This window comes from Amblyraja radiata, chromosome 11, assembly GCF_010909765.2.
Source record: "Amblyraja radiata isolate CabotCenter1 chromosome 11, sAmbRad1.1.pri, whole genome shotgun sequence".
NCBI classification, from domain to species: domain Eukaryota; kingdom Metazoa; phylum Chordata; class Chondrichthyes; order Rajiformes; family Rajidae; genus Amblyraja; species Amblyraja radiata.
In genome coordinates, this window is record NC_045966.1 from 63,456,365 (window position 1) to 63,473,070 (window position 16,706).

General features: G+C 45.0%; 1 protein-coding gene across 1 annotated transcript; it reads right to left on the reverse strand.

Annotated features, from left to right (window-relative positions):
• Nucleotides 1-1,927: 1,927 nt before the first annotated feature.
• Nucleotides 1,928-5,271, reverse strand: LOC116978704 (heart- and neural crest derivatives-expressed protein 1-like). Its single transcript, XM_033030024.1, has 2 exons — nucleotides 4,415-5,271; nucleotides 1,928-3,491 (listed from the first exon to the last, which is right to left on the reverse strand). The coding sequence occupies exons 1-2, from the start codon at nucleotides 4,889-4,891 to the stop codon at nucleotides 3,384-3,386; spliced, it is 585 nt and encodes a 194-aa protein (XP_032885915.1). The 5' UTR covers nucleotides 4,892-5,271; the 3' UTR covers nucleotides 1,928-3,383.
• Between the last annotated feature and the right edge of the window lie 11,435 nt (nucleotides 5,272-16,706).

The following is a 16,706-nucleotide window of genomic DNA, read 5'->3' on the forward strand; positions in this document are numbered from 1 at the left end:
ACCAATCTTCTTTCTCAACACTATTTTCCTGCTCTTATCGCCACTTGCCTTTAATTTCTTTAATCTATTGATTTTAGTCAAATTAAGTCAAAGACTGAGCCTGGTACAGAATTCCAAAAATTCAATAGCAACAAAGTCTTTTACTTTAGTTCTAAATGTTGAGACTGTGACTTCATGTTAAAGGCTCCTCAGCCGGGGGAAATTATTATTTCCATTGTTTATTCCCCTGAGATCTCTAAGAACATTACACGTATCAATTAAATCACTTTACGTTCTACTATACTCTAAGCAGGGCCCTAGTCTACTCAACTCTTCCCCGACATTAAACCTGTCATTATTTGTGAATTCCCTCCAGAGCTGCTGCATTCTTTTGAGATTGACAATCAGGGCATCCTACAGTATGGAAAAAGGCCCTTCAGCCCACCTCCTCCATGCTAAAACCCAATAGGTGGTGGCGGGTAGGACGCATAATATCAAGTTTCAAAGAAAACATGAATATTTTCATGTACATGTTAAGACACGGGTCACCCATTCAAAACTGTGAGCTAAACATATATTAATAGCAGTTGTAGTCATGGAACAGGTATTGTGACCACGCTGGCCATTGTGCACAGTTTATATTCATCTTAATTTGATACAATTCTTCACATTTCCCTTCATTGCCCCAGATTTTCGTGCTCAGCTGTAAACTACATGCAATTCACATTGGCCAATGAAGCAGAGAGCAGTGGGTCTGACTGTGAGTGGGCTGGAGCTCAGTCCCCCTGCACTGACAAACACACTCTTCACAGCCTCCAGCACTGTACAGAGAATTGCACTACTTCAGAAAACTTGATGTCTCCGTCTGTGTCAATTGTCCATCAGTGTGTTTGTGTTCTTTTCCCCTCCGCACTGTCTCTCTGGAGATGAAGGACATGAAGATCTGACCTCACACATTTTTATTTACATCATATCCTAATGGTCACCCTGGCCTCAGCGTATCGGAGACACAGCCCCCCTCCCTCCTTGAAGCCTCATGTGCTTCTTCTGTCTCCTTTACCACCCTAGATTCTCACCCCGTCTCGGTGCTTGTCACTATAATAAACGGAGAATGGAGTCAGGGCTGAAGCTTAAATCTGTATCTTCCCACAGTTGCTAGCTGACCTACTGAACACCCACAGCAGTTTCTGTTCTTATTATATATTTCTTGCAACTGATTGTTTCTCAACATCTAAAATAAAAAGGCAGGCCTTATTTTAATAAATAATTTCAGACACAGAAAATGTTAGAAATTTAGAATTTTCCTGTAAATAATGTTGGGCCATCTGACACTTTTAAGTGCAGGAGATTTGTAAGGAATAGATGGAACATCTTTGGAGGAAACAGCCTCCTGTGGTAATCACTGCTGGAACTGGCATTGTTCTATTCAAATTGGGAAAGGCCGTCATCATTTTCACTCAGTAAAAGGTTTGTAAATACTGTAAATTATATCATTAGAATTCTAGCTGTATAATATGAAATATTGAAGTGTGTGACGTTGACACTCCCAGAAGCGGCTTATTGCGAGAAAGACAATTTAAATCTAAACTTCATGAGGTTAATGTTTCCCTTCTATAATAAAAACATCAGCAACATTAATGGTCGAGGCACTTCTGAGTATGGAGCTGAGTTATGGAGCTTGAGGCGCTGCTGGTCAATTGCTGGACTGCATTATTGGTTTGGGTGTATTATTGTGACATGCACCGAGACAGGGTGAGAATCTAACCCTGACCCTAATGTGCGGGTCCAGTGATGCTCCGCACCGCAACTCCCACATGGTCACATAGTGTCACACATACATAGACACCAGACCCTGACCCTAATGCACGGGTCTGCGCCGCTCCTGCCCGGTAACTCCCCAAAACAAGGCAAATGGCTTTGTTACAAATCTCGTGGTTTAAAGACAGTGTCGCCTTATATTTCCGAAGATTTATTATGATTTATCATTACATCCGGTTCGTTTAGTGCCTTTCGACGAAGCATAAAGAATATGAATTAAAAAATGTTTGAGTTCGAGCATCTTTCCGCCCTCGACCTTAGATGTGTCGCCTGCTGCTTTAACTTTGCGAGTGCCGCGCCGCTTACTACCGACTTGAAAAACATTGACGGATTTATTAGAATCGCCCATAACAGACCCACCTCGGGAGGAATTGGCACCCGAAATTCATGTGGGGGTGGGGGGTCATAATGATTTCGTTTGAGTATTAATTTACTGGGACTCCAAGGAGACCAACACAGGCGAGGTGCCGGTGTGGACCGGGCGCGGCTACTGGAATACACTGGTTAGAATGGGGGCAGAATACCAACACGGACTGGTCATGTGTCGGAAGGAACTGCAGATGCTGGTTTACATGGAAATAGACACAAAAAGCTGGAGTATCTCAGCGGGACAGGCAGTAAGTCTGGATAGAAGGACTGGGTGACGTTTCGGGTCGAGACCCTTCTTCAGGAACGGATTATATTCATTTGCGACCCCTTATATTGTTGATAAACTTCTAAAGTGGCTCTTGTAAACACTGGGATCGATGTCTCCTGGTCCCGACGGCCAGGGTAGTCGGTTTGTGGACCAACCCGAATGAAACCTTTCTCAATTTAGACCATTAGAGCGAGCAGGCTGTTTATTGAGCTCATTCTGGAGTCAGAACGTCTCCAAAGTACATTCCCGTGTTTATGAGCCGGGTCTGTCAATTCTAACGCACAGACCGCGGGCGGAGGGGAATGGGGAGAGCAGGGCTGGTGAAACCCATTTGATTTGCACCAGCGTCGCTTCTCCGGCGGAAAAAGCCGTTAAAACCACAGGTGTCGGCGACTGAAACACGTCAGTGGGGATCTGGATGGCAGCACCGTGGTGAAAGTGGCCCTGAGGGGAACATGGACTCTGGCAAATGCCAGCCAATCCACAATGGACAACCTTTAAAAGGCAGCAGCAGCTCGGCCTGGGCCGCTCTTTGTTTACAATGTCGCTGCATAGAATTGTAAATAGACAATTTATTAAAGTACACTTGTCAACAGCACATTGATGAAGTGGGGCGTGGCGGAAAGTCACAATACTAATCCCCGCCTCACTCAAAGTTCCCAAGCCGAACGAAATCTCGCTGTGGCTGGCCCGGTTTCTACATTTGAGTCCAATCCTTCACCGGACAGGGTTCCTGGTCCGGAGAGACCTTTCTGGAAGGTTACCCAAGTCATTCCGACCTCATTTACCGAGTAATGAGCGGGTTTCATATGGATTCTGGAGAATCGTTTCCCTTCTCATTGTCATGTCAACAGATTGAACATTGCACTTGCACAGTATCTGCACCACCCGCTGCTCAGTCCGCCTGATCCCCGGGCGCTGAAACCAAAGGCGCGCCGCCGCCGCCGCTTCACTGGCTGAGTTCCAGAGCCCAGACTTGCTGCGGCCACCCGGTCCTCCCCTTCATCCTCTTATCGCCGCCGCCGCCGCCGCTTCTGGCCACGTTCGCCGGTTCATTCTGAAAGAAAAGAAGCATTTTACCGGTATGAGCGAAAACAGTCGGTCTGGTTGTGTGGGCTCTTGGGCAGCAGGGCTCAATTGGACCGAATGGCCTGTGACCCTGTGCTATCCGTTCTAGATTCCCTTGTCAGGAACCTGGAGACCATTTCGGTGGCTTGGTCGGGAAGTGACAGGGCGTTAAATGTCAACAATACAGCCGTCTAGCGACAGCTCCAGACCAGACGCAGGATAAATGATGATTAGTCCAATAATTATGAGCTCTGATGAAAAATCAACTCTTGCTGCTAATTCTTAGTCTCTTAATTAGCATTGAGACGCGATCTGGAATTGACTTGTTTTTTTTTAACATTAACACAGTGATTATTTGTGGTCAATGTTTCTGCAGCGACTACTCTTCCAAGTAAACCGCGTTGGCTGCACAAAACTACACCCTATAGCTTTCCCTAAAGTCCCTCGGATTGGTGAGGCGCGATTTATTCACACTGCCCGCGAGTTTTTTTGTGATAATATCGCTTCGAACCCGACTGAGAACTTAAAGGATGAAGCGATGTTTGGCCGGCGGTCGTTCTTCCTTGATCGTTAGCGAACTACGAAAAGTTGGAGTTTTCTCATGTACAATTCTGGGAAGTCTATACAATATTTAATGCCGGTTTCCCTCGATGGCGTTAGTTATTAGTCCATCTGCCGTGCGCCGCATTAGCAGCATCGCGGGCCCACTCTGACAATACCTGGCGTCAAAGTATGAGGATCGATCAACAAACCTCGACATTATCACCGCCACCTCCTTCCATTCGGGAATGCCCGTTATAACCTTTACCTTAACACGTCTATTGATTCAGTCCCTGGCGCTAAACTATTTGAGACATTAACATGGTTCTACCGACTGTGTGTGTGTCTATTGGCGGCGTGTCCAGTCCTTACCGTCTCCCGCTTGCGTTTGCCTTCCCTGCTCTCCATTTTCTTCAGGTCGGCGCGGAACGCCTCTGTCTCGCCGCCCTGACTGTCCTTCGCCAGGGTTTCCATCAGATAGGCGATGTAACTGGTGGCCAGCCGCAGTGTTTTGATCTTGGACAGTTTGGTGTCGGCAGGGACGTTGGGAATACATTCCCGCAGATCGGAGAAGGCGCTGTTGATGCTCTCTGTGCGGCGCCGCTCCTTCCTCGGGACAGGCGGCCCTCTGCGGGCCCCCGCTACCGGCCGCCCCGGGTCGGGCAGCGCCCCGTTAACGCTGGGCCCGGGGCTGAACGAAGGCTGGCTCGAGTCAGTGGGAGAGAGCGGCCCTTGGTTCAGGAACCAACCCTGGACAAACGGGTGGTCCTGGTGGCAGCGGTGACTTGGGGCAAAGGGAAAGGCCGGGTGCCCGACAGGGCGGTGATGGAAGCCGCCCACCACACTCATATCTCCATCCAGTCCGCGTCCGGCCGGCCAATGTCCACAGTGAAGCGATCAATCGCTCTCCACCCGATGCATCTCCAACCTGTCCAAACTTGCACTGGACTCGCTCACCTTCCCATCCAGTGTTTGAGCGGCAACCGTCCCAAAACACACTCACCTAGATATGAGCTCACCTCCTCCGCCCGGTCGAATGCAGCTTAAATAGTGAGGTGTAGGATCGCAGCCGGCATGAAGCGGCGAAGGGGAGGAGACCAAATCATGAACTTTAAGTAATTGGACAAGCATCAAAAAACCAACCGGGGACAAACGATAACAGCCAGCCTGAACAGCGCGCAGTGAATCTAGTAACATTACACACAAACCGACACACACTGCTGTTTTATGTTGTATCCATAACGTTCCGCTATCAATAATTTAAATGTTTACAAAGATAATAATTACCAAAAAAAACAAAAAGATTTATAGTTGCCGGAAATCATCATTAAAAATAGAAAACTCCATAAATACTCGGCAGGTTAGAGGAGCGAGGAACAGGTAACGGTTCTGGTCGAAGCCCTTCCCTCAGAACCACACCGATATTCACACACACACGAATATCACACATTACTTCATTCCCCTGCCAACATTTACTGCCCGGTCGTCCAGGCTCTTAGACTCCGCTGTACGCAGAAATAATGTGAACGACAGCCAGGCATCTGAACCAACATTCAGGAAGTTGACAATTCTTTGAAAAAAAACACGGGAAAAATGTAGAAATGGAAATGTACTCTTCCAAGCACTCCCCTCTTTAATAAGATCATGGCTGATGTTCATCGGATCCACTTTTCTGTACAAACCCCATATCACAGGTTCAATGGGAAGTCAAAGTGGGTTAGGACATTTATAGTAAATGTTGATGGACATTTCTATGTGTAGAGCTGCAGAAGATGGGCAAGGGCCTCCTTGGGTTTTCACCACCAGCAAAGGCAGGAGGAGTAGGGAACTTGGGACAGTTAATGGAGATGTCTTGAGGAAAGTTCACATTACAGTAAAAATGTCTGCATGTCCTGAGACATAAAGGTGGATAAATCTCATTGGCCTGGTCAGATATATCCAAGGTCATTGTGGGGAGCTACAAGAGAAATTGCAGGAGTCCTGGCTGAGATATATGAGACACTGGTGAGATGCCAAAAGACTGATGCCGTGACAATATTCCAGAAGAGCTGGAAAGAAAAACCTGGGATGAGCATTGCTGTTTGATATCTATATTGATCATTTGGATGAGAATGTTCGAGGCATGATTAGTAAGTTTGCAGTTGAAACTAAAATAGGTAATATTGTAGAGAGTGAGACGGCTATCGTGAATTACAGCAGGATCTTGATCAGCTGGACAAGTGGGCCAAGGAATGGCAAAAGGAGTTCATTTCAACCAAGTGTGAGTGTTGCATCTTATGAAGTTAAACCAGGGCAAGGCCTTCACCGTAGATAGTTGACCTTTGGGGACATTGTCAAACAGAGGTATCAAGGAGTTTAGGTAGACAGTTCCCTGCAAGTGGCATTGCTGGTAGATAAGGTGATGAAGAAGGCTTTTGGCATGCTAGAGAGCCTGAGGTATTGGGAGAGGTTGAGTAGGCTGGGAATCTATTCCTTGGAGCACAGGAGGATGAGGAGAGATCTTATTGAGGTGTATAAAATCATGAGAGGAATAGTAGATGCAGAATCTCTTGCCCAGAGTAGGTGAATCGAGGACCAGACGACATAGGATTAAGGTGAAGGGGAAAAGATTTAATAGGAATCTGAGGGGTAGCTTTTTCACACAAAGAATGGTGGGTGTATGGAACAAGCTGCCAGAGGAGGTAGTTGAGGCAGATACTATCCCGACATTTTTCAAACAGTTAGACAGGTACATGGATAGGACAAGTTTGGATGGATATGGGCCAAACGCGGGCAGGTGGGACTAGTGTAGCTGGGACACGTTGGCCGGTGTGGGCAAGTCAGGCCGATGGACCTGGTTCCACACTGTATCACTCACTCCATGGCTATAGAAAGGTTGTGCGCACTGGCCTAGAGTTGAAGAAGATATTGAACACCTGGTGACGACATCCTTGGTGCCACGGGGCTGCTCTGGTTCATTTATGATGATAACTGGCTCATCACTTCCCAGCAGTGTATACCAACTACTTTCACTTGGGGATGGGCTGCTATCCAGAAGGGGTATCTAGGACTACTTCCATTGATATCTAGGACTAGGATATCTAGGACTAGGATATGTTGGACTACTTCATCCTGTGTGTTGATAATTAGAAGGCTTGCACATTTTGTCATTCAGATCAAGTGCCTCCTCAGAATGGATCAAATTGACACTGAGGTCAGTTTATGTAACTCGTAGTCCATCTGACCAATGGAATCCAGCAAAACCTAACATTCCCAGTGTATCCAGATTCGAGCGACCACTGGGGAAAAAAGATGAGACTGGCCAAATTTTGTGCCTTCCGCCACAGTGATGAATGCTGTGGTGGATGTTTGTGTTGCATTTTTATTGTGTTTTTGTGTGTTTTTTTTCATTGTACCGCTGCTGACAAATTCATTTCACTTGCACTTTATGTGCAAGTGACGAATAAAACTGATATTGATATTGATATTGATTCTATCGGGGAGGCTAACCTGGGGAACGGAGTTTGGTTCTCATGTAAACTGTGGAAAAGTTAAATTAGCTACTTCCATGCACATAACAAAATATTTGTTTTTAATGCTGAAATAAATGGGAATTGTTGATACTCACAAGTATCCAGATGGCCTTTTATAACGTCACCAAAAGCCAATGTTCAGATGAAGGAAAACAATTGGGAAATGAAGTGAGTGTGACGAAGAATCCCAACCTGAAACATCATCCATTCATGTGCTCCATGAATGCTGCTTGATGCGCTGTTCCTCCAGCATTTTGTGCCTTTTTATGCTGAACCTGCACCTGCAATTCCTTACTTCTACAAGTCGTGATATGTTGACATTCATAGCATTGGAGCACAGGAATCATGGTCTTCCTCATCTATAAAGGACTTTGATGAGACTGCACCTACTTTTTACAGGTTTCGTCCTCTTACTTAAGAAGAAGGGTATACACTAAAGATTCACTGTAGAGATTCCTGGGCCGTAGCTCTGTTGCATGGGCTGAGTGGAATGGACCAGGCCTCTGTTCCCCACAGCCCTGATGTTTACCAACTTCTTCCAGAGCTCAGCAGGCTGGAGGCAGGGAGATGCTATGCGTGGCTGACGAGTCTCGGAATGGGAGGGTGCAGCCTCAGATGTTCAGAACTGTGATGAGGAGGAACTGCCCGAAGGTTGGTAGAGACTCAGTGATTGAGTTCATTAAAAATAGAGATTAATAGATTGTTTATGAAGAACACCTGAGAGAGGAATATAAATTGATGAGGGTGTGGGTACATAGAGAGTGAGAATTGTTCCACACAATAGAGACCCTTCAAGCTAGAGGGCATGGGTTAAAGTCGAGGAGAAAGCTCAGTGGTGACCTGAGGAGAGGTGTTTGAAATCTGGAACTCACAGTGTGAATAGGAGATTTAGGCAAGCGCCACACAGAACGGAGACATTAAAAGCCTCTTAAATACCATCATCATATCTGCCTCTACCACCACACCTGCCAGTGTGTTTCAGGCACCAACCACTCTTCATGTTAAAAAACCTGCCTCACAGATCACCTTTAAGCTTTGCCCCTTCGACCTTAGATATGTCCTCTCTTCTTTGATATTTCCAACCTGAGAAAAAGGGTTCTGACTGTCTACCCTACCTATGCCTCTCATAATCTTATATGCTTCTATCAGATCTCGCCTCAATCTCCGATGCTCCAGTGAAAACATCTAAGTTTGCCTAAACTATCCTTATAGCTCCAATCCAGATAGAATTCTGGTTGAGTTTGTCCATAATGGGGTGACCAGAACAGCATGAAATACTCCAAATGCAGCCTAACCAAAGCCCTATAAAGCTGAAGGAGGTCCTGACCCAAAATTATTGTTGTCCATTTCATAGAATTTAGAGCAGTACAGCAGAAGAAGAGGCCGTTCGGCCCACAATGTCAATGCCCAACATGATGCCAAGACCATCCTTTATCTGCCTGCATATAACCCATATCCCTCCATTCCCTGTATATATATTTTCCCAAAGTCTTTTAAATCCCACATTGGTATCTACCTCCTCCGCCCCCACCCCCAGCAGCGCATTCCAGGCCCACCCCGCTTTCTGTGTAAAAAAACCTGCCCCACACATCTCCGTTAAATTTTCCTTCAACCTATGTCCTCCAGTTTTTCACTTTTCCATCCTGGGAAAAAGATTCTCACTGTCTATCCTACCCTATCCACTTTCCGTCCACAGATGATTTCAGCTAGAATCTCTGACTTACTGATCACAAGTCCTGGGTGTGGCCTGACCACCCTCCTTACAAATCCTGAGCCTTGTCAAGAAACTGCTAATTTAGAGAAAACCTATGTGAATGTTATCAAATGTCATTATAATGTAGTAACATTTAACGTAACTTTTCTTTGATATTCATTAGTAAATAGAATTCGTAATAATGAACACCCTTTTTTATACATGAACTAAAAATATTCCTGAAATGCCTGCAGCCAAGTATTTCTCTGTGTTTCATCTCATTGTGACATTTGTGTTAAACATACTCCGTGATTCAGCTGATTTACAGAGCGCAGCTTGCAGCCGAGATTGTATCTACACACAGGTCTGCTTGAAAGAAGGATTCTGATGTCTCCGAATCCCTGTTCTTCAATAAATACTTTACATCTAAGAGCACGGCAGGCGCTGGATAGCAGAGCACACATGTTGGGGGGGGGGGGGGGGGGGGGGGGTGGTACAGCAGCCAGGAGATGACCCCCAAAAAAGACAAAGATCCCTGAAGTCAGGCTCCAAACCCTGAAGACAGTGTAAAATATCTGTGCCAAATGTGTGAGCAGATGCTAGATAAAGTTAAAGCATGATTTCAAAAATAACAAGTACATTTCATAACTATTGTTGAGAGGGGGGAAATAATTAAAAGCCAATACATATGTAGACTTGAGTGAAACACACAGTGCTGGAGTAAAGGGTCTGTCCCACTTGGGCAACACTTGGGCGACTGCGGAGCGTCAGTGACTGACGCCCGTAAAACGGTCAAGTTGCACGACATACACGCTGACGTATGCTGTCATGCCGGTGATGCCCCGTTAGGGTGGAGGCTGTAAAATATTCTTCCTTCAATGCATGGATTTTAAACATTAATATATTAAAATTAAGACAATAAAATCAATTGTGCAAATGAAAAGATGTCTGAGTCATTCAATTTCATTTACAGATGTATTGGTCCGCTTCCAGATCTGATCACCGTCTCTATAACTTTTCACAGGGATGGATTCAGTGAGTGTAGACTGAACTCCCCTCTTCCCCCCTCCTGCCCCATCCCTCCTTCTCCACTCCCCCTTACCCTTCTCCCCTACCCTCTCCCCTTCTTCCCTTCCCCCCTCTTCCTCCCTTCACCCCGCTCCACTCTTCTTATCCACTACCCCCTCCCCTCACCTCCCCTTCTACCCCCCCCCCCCCCCCAATTTCCCTGACGCCCCCCATTTGTGGACCCAGCCTGTGACAGCTAGATCCCACTAATATTACTGCACAAAGGCCACATCATCTGTTTCAGTAACATTGACTATGGGGTAAATGCAGACTTTGAGTACAACACCCCCCTCCTAGGATTAGGGTTAGGGCTAGGGTTAGGGTTTGGGTTTCCTCCCGCACAGACATCTTTTCATTTCCTGAGGCAGCATCCGAGGAGGGAATAGAATGAAAGAATGAATGAGTGAATACTTTATTGTCAAATGTGAGAAGTCACAGTGAAATCCTTTGCTTACATACACATTATGCAGCTAGTCGCCACGTAAAGCGTGCTGACAGAGTTACAAAGTATCCGCACCAGGTCCCCCTCTGTTCTCCTCCCTCCCCCTCTGTTCTCTCCTCTCCCCCTCTGTTCTCCCCCCTCCCCCTCCCCATTACAGTCCCCCAACGCCAGGTTCCCCTTCCCATGGCGGTGCCCCCAAGCCGGGTCCTCCTTTGTCCCTTCCCCTGACGGAACTCCACCATGTCCGTCATCATCTGATGGTCGGCACCTCATCCACTGCCTCACCGACATCTTCACTACCGCCACCGGGTCCTCTCCGGACGTCTCCGTGGCACCGACCCAGGCCCCAGCCGCAGGCTCCGTTGACCCGGGCCCCAGCTGTGGGCTCCGTCGACTCGTAGATAGGTGACCTTTCAGGTCAGGGTCTTTTATCAGATTGATTGGCTGACCATACAGGGCAGGTAGACATTCCAACAGCTGGACTTTACAGGTGATTGAGACAGAAATTAAAACAAAAGATGCATATTTCCTCTAGCACTAATAGTTTAATTTGGCATCATCTTAGGCACAGACATTCTGGGCTTCCCGTAGCCTCTGTTCCCATTGCTATGTTAATCAGTATGTACTGTAGATCAATGGGCAGATTAAACATGCGGGTCAATGCTTTATGATCAAAGAATAAACGATTAATGTCCTTGGTGATAAGAAATTGTGCGGCATGGCAGTGCAGCAGTAGAGTTGCTGCCTTACAGCGCCAGCGACCCGGGTTCGATCCTGACTATGGTGCTGTCAGTATGGAGTTTTGACCATGTGGGTTTTCTCCAGGCACTCCAGTTTCCTCCCACATTCCAAAGATGTACAGGTTTGTAGGTTAATTGACTTGGTATAAATATAAATTGTCCCTAGTGTGTGTCGGATAGTGTTTGTGTGCGGGGATCGCTGATTGGCGTGGACTCGATGGGCCGAAGGGCCTGTTTCCGTGCTGTTGCCCATCTGTATCTCTAAAACTAAAACTAAATTGAGACAGTGCAGGCCACTCATGTCAGTCAGTGAAATCATGGCTAATCCTTGACCTCAGCACCATTTCTTGTACTCATCCCATATCCAGCGATTTCTGTAACATCTAAAAATCTATTCCTCTGGTCAACCGACAGTTTATTAAGCCAGGTGAAGAGACTATTACCCTGGGATGCATGACCTGAGACATTGGCCAAATTAATGTGATAGATGAACATAGTGTACAAGGGTAGAGTAGAAATGGGCCTTTTGGCCCTTGCGTTGCTCTGCCATCCAATAATGTTCTGATTGTAACATCAACCTAGCCATAGAATCATAAACCATATTCCCATCTGCTCACTGCTCAGTGGTTCCTCTACTGCCTGAAAAGTCTTCCAACACCCTGCCTACTTTGCCCTTCAGTGAAGTCCCTCAACCACTGTTAAGTCCCTCACCCCATTTTCAGTGGGTGATTTTTACTCATTGTAAATTCTCCCACAAGAGGAAACAGCCTCACCATTTCTGCTGGATACCTTGATATTGCCAGAGTATCTTCCCACCACCCAATCATTCCAAGTTCAGGTCATACACAGAGTCCAAAAATCTTCCTCACACACTCTCTGAAACTGTTACTCCAAACTATAACTTGAATGGATTGGGAGTGAATGACTCAGGACCGAAGGATGGGGAATGACCCGAGACGTGAAGATAATTATAGATCGATTACTGAAACACTGATTAACAGATTATTGATCTGCATGAATGACAGGATTAATGGCCCGGTGAATAAACAGATACTGATTGTGATCAATAGGCAGATTAATAAGATTGGTCAATAGAATAATAAAGAATTTAGATTAATCACCAACGGTCACGATAGGAATTAATGATAGGGATCAATGGATGGGTTAATGATTGCCAATCAATTGACAGATTCAGGTCGACACAAAATGCTGGAGTAACTCAGCGGGTCAGGCAGCATCACTGGAGAGAAGGAATGGGTGACGTTTCGGGTCGAGACCCTCCTTCAGACTGATCAGTCTTCGACTTAAACCAGCATCTGCAGTTCTTTCCGACACACTTAATAATCCAGGTCAACAGGCAAATTAAGTACCAGTTATTAATAAATAGGTTAATATACTAGATCGATAAAAAACTTTAGTGAGGTTATTAATATAATATTGAGTCCAACAACAGTCCATTTAGACTGAGAGTTATTGAGTCTATTGAGCCATACAGGACTGAAACAGGCATCTTCCTCGCACTTTGGGCCTCCCAAAGTGCAACGCCTCACAATTAAACTATATCTGCCGTATCTCCACCCATATTTCTAACTGATCTATATCTCATATCGCTTGACAACCTTCATCTCCCACAACTCCACCAGTTTAGGCATCATATGCAAATATACTCATTTCTGGTTCAGTTTACCATTGGGGACCTCAGTGAATGCTTAACTAAAATCCATGTAGACAACATCTACAGCTCAATCTGTATTATAAAACATAGTACAGGAATAAGCCATTCATGTGTATGCCAAGCATGATGCCAAGTTAAAGAAATCTCCTCTGCCTGCAAGTGATCCATATCCCTCCATTTTAAATTATTTATATTATTTATATTTCCACTATTATTTCTGTTTCCATGGCTACCCCTCGCAGTGTGTTCCAGTTACCCACCACTCACTGTGTAACAAACTTATTCTTTAAACCAGGGGTGGGGAACCTGCGGCCTTCAAGGCCATTAAGAGCGGCCTTTTGAATGAATAAAATAAAATCCTTTTATTTTTATTCATATGTTTTTGTTCGTCTTATTATTTTTATTTTAATCTTAAAATGAAAGTATTTAAAATACCAAAGAGTAATAGAAGATTCAACAAAATTAGCATTTTTTAGCATTCAAATTAGCATTTCAACCTCACCTAGTTGATGTCTCCAAGGCTCCTAAAAAACTACAGATGGAATTGATTGAGCTCTCAGAAGATGACATTTTAAAGTCCTTATAAGGAAGATCCGATTGAAATATGGAAAAATGCAATAGAATACCCAACATGCACAAAAAATGCTTTCTTGCTTTGCAACCACTTATTGCTGTGAATCTACATTTTCCTAACTAACCCAAATCAAGATGCCCTTAAGGTCACAAATGACGGACACCCATCTAGAAGATCAGCTAAAACTGCGTACCTCCATGTTGCAACCAAATATTCAAATGCTTTCCCACAAAAAGCAGTCACAACAAAGTCATTAAAAGGTTAGTTAACTTTAGAATTAACATTTTTCTTTTTAATTTTCTTGAAGTTAGTACATAGTAGTTAGATTTTTACAAAATAATGTACATTTTGAAGTATATCTAATTAAAATATTTTGGATGCAGCCTTATTAGATTACAGCGAACTTAATGCGGCATTCCAACATGAAAAGGTTCCCTCCCCCTGCTTTAAACCTTACCCAACATATTCTTTAAACCTTACCCTGCTGTCATTAAAGATATGCCCTCTGGTCCCTGACATTTCCACCCTGGCAAAGAGGTTCTGGCTTCCTACCCTGCCTACACTATCTATGCCTCTAATAATGTCATAATGTCACTCAACCTCCGATGCACCAGAAAAACAATCTAATGCCATTGCAAAGTACTTACTCAGTTGTATTTCATTTTTCTTTTTGACTCAATTGACACCTATCACCAACCAAGGTTGCCAGACTTTACTATCCTTGTCATTCCCAAGGGAGGGGGAACTGGAGAGGAGGGTGGTGGGAATCAGCGGCGGACACTGGGAAAGGGCTGGTAAGAAGAACCGGGGGTCTTGCCTTCCACGCCCTCACGGTTGGCTGCGGGATGTGCCCTCGGGGCACTAAGGCTGAAGGTGGCTGGGCAAGGAGGGATGATAGTTCGCGGGACGATCAGATCATGGCAACAGCTGCAACAGGCCTGTATGGCCAGCCACAGCTGGGACTATGAAAATGGTGCTAAATCCTGGCGACTTGCATATGGACTCTGTGGGCTGTTTCTATGCATTCTGTACTTAATTAGGGATTGTACTTAAGTATGGCAATAATCTTACTGATCTGTACCTTGCTGCATGTGATAATAAAACAATGATTGAACTATTCTTCCTTCCAGGAACGTTTTGGTCCTGAATTCTGATCAGCTGGCATTTAAATGTTGAACAGAGGGATCTGGGAATAACCGTGCATAGTTCCTTGAAGGTGGAATCTCATATAGATAGGGTGGTAAAGAAAGCTTTTGGTATGCTAGCCTTTATAAATCAGAGCATTGAGTATAGAAGCTGGGATGTAATGTTAAAATTGTACAAGGCATTGGTGAGACCAAATCTGGAGTATGGTGTACAATTTTGGTCGCCCAATTATAGGAAGGATGTCAACAAAATAGAGAGCGTACAGAGGAGATTTACTAGAATGTTGCCTGGGTTTCAACAACTAAGTTACAGAGAAAGGTTGAATAAGTTAGGTCTTTATTCTCTGGAGCGCAGAAGGTTAAGGGGGGACTTGATAGAGGTCTTTAAAATGATGAGAGGGATAGACAGAGTTGATGTGGACCAGCTTTTCCCTTTGAGAATAGGGAAGATTCAAACAAGAGAACATGACTTCATAATTAAGGGACAGAAGTTTAGGGGTAACATGAGGGGGAACTTCTTTACTCAGAGAGTGGTAGCGGTGTGGAATGAGCTTCCAGTGGAAGTGGTGGAGGCAGGTTCGTTGGTATCATTTAAAAATAAATTGGATAGGCATATGGATGAGAAGGGAATGGAGGGTTATGGTATGAGTGCAGGCAGGTGGGACTAAGGGGAAAAAGTTGTTCGGCACGGACTTGTAGGGCCGAGATGGCCTGTTTCCATGCTGTAATTGTTATATGGTTAAATGACTCCCACATGTCAGATATTGTCTAAACCAATAGCAGCTGCTTCCAATGTCCTCTCTCAAATGGTCAATTGATATATTAACAACTTCCAGCAGATATTATTGACATTTAACATTAAATTGATTATTAATAGGCAGATTTAGGATCTAAATCATTTTGCATGCATAGAGTTGTACAGCACAGAAACAGACCCCATGACTCAACTAATCCAATCTGTCTCTCCACCCGAAACATCGCCCATTCCTTCTCTCCAGAGATGCTGCCTCACCCGCTGAGTTACTCCAGCATTTTGTGTCTACCTGTCTCTCTGTGTTGCCACATTCAGGGAGTTATGTACATACACCCCTAGGTCTCTGTTCTATCCCACTCTACAGCATCCTGATGTTCACAATGTATGTCCTTCCCTGGTTTTCCTTCCTAAACTGCATCACTTCATACTTGTCTGAATTAAATTCCATCTGCCATGCCTCAGCCCGCTTTCCCGTCATAGGCCCCCATAATGTCCATGCCAAACATGGTACTACCATCTCTTATCTACCTGCACAGAATCCATACCCTCCATATCCATTTGCCTATCCAAAAGGCAGCACAATTACCTTTTGTGTGAAAAGGGTGCCCCGCATGTCTCTTTTAAATGTTGTCCTTCTCACCTTAAAGCTATGCCCTCTAGTATCAGATTTTTCCATCCAAGGAAAAGGTTTTGACTGTCTACCCTATCTATCTCTCGTTTTTTATATACTTTTATCAATGCCCCACAATCTCTGGCATTCCAGAGCAAATGACCCAAGTCTGTCCAACCTCTCCCTGTAGCTAATATAATACCTCTAATGCACACATCAGTCTGGTAAACCTCCTCTGCATCCCTTCCAAAGCCTCCACATCCTTCCTGTAATGGGGCAACTAGAATTGCACACAATACTCCATATGCGGCTTAACCAAAGTCCTACATACCTTCCTGATTATGTTGGCTGCTTTCCCAAGGCAGTGTGAAGTGGTGATCAATGGGTGGGAAGTTTGGTCTGTGTGATAGACTGGACTGCATCCACAACTCAGCAATTTCTTGTGCTCTTG

Coding starts and splice junctions, on each gene's coding strand:
- LOC116978704 (XM_033030024.1), bottom strand. CDS start 4,891: ATGAGTGTGGTGGGCGGCTTCCATCACCGCCCTGTCGGGCACCCGGCC. Junction 3,492..4,414: donor GCAAACGCAAGCGGGAGACG/GTAAGGACTGGA, acceptor CTTTTCTTTCAG/AATGAACCGGCGAACGTGGC.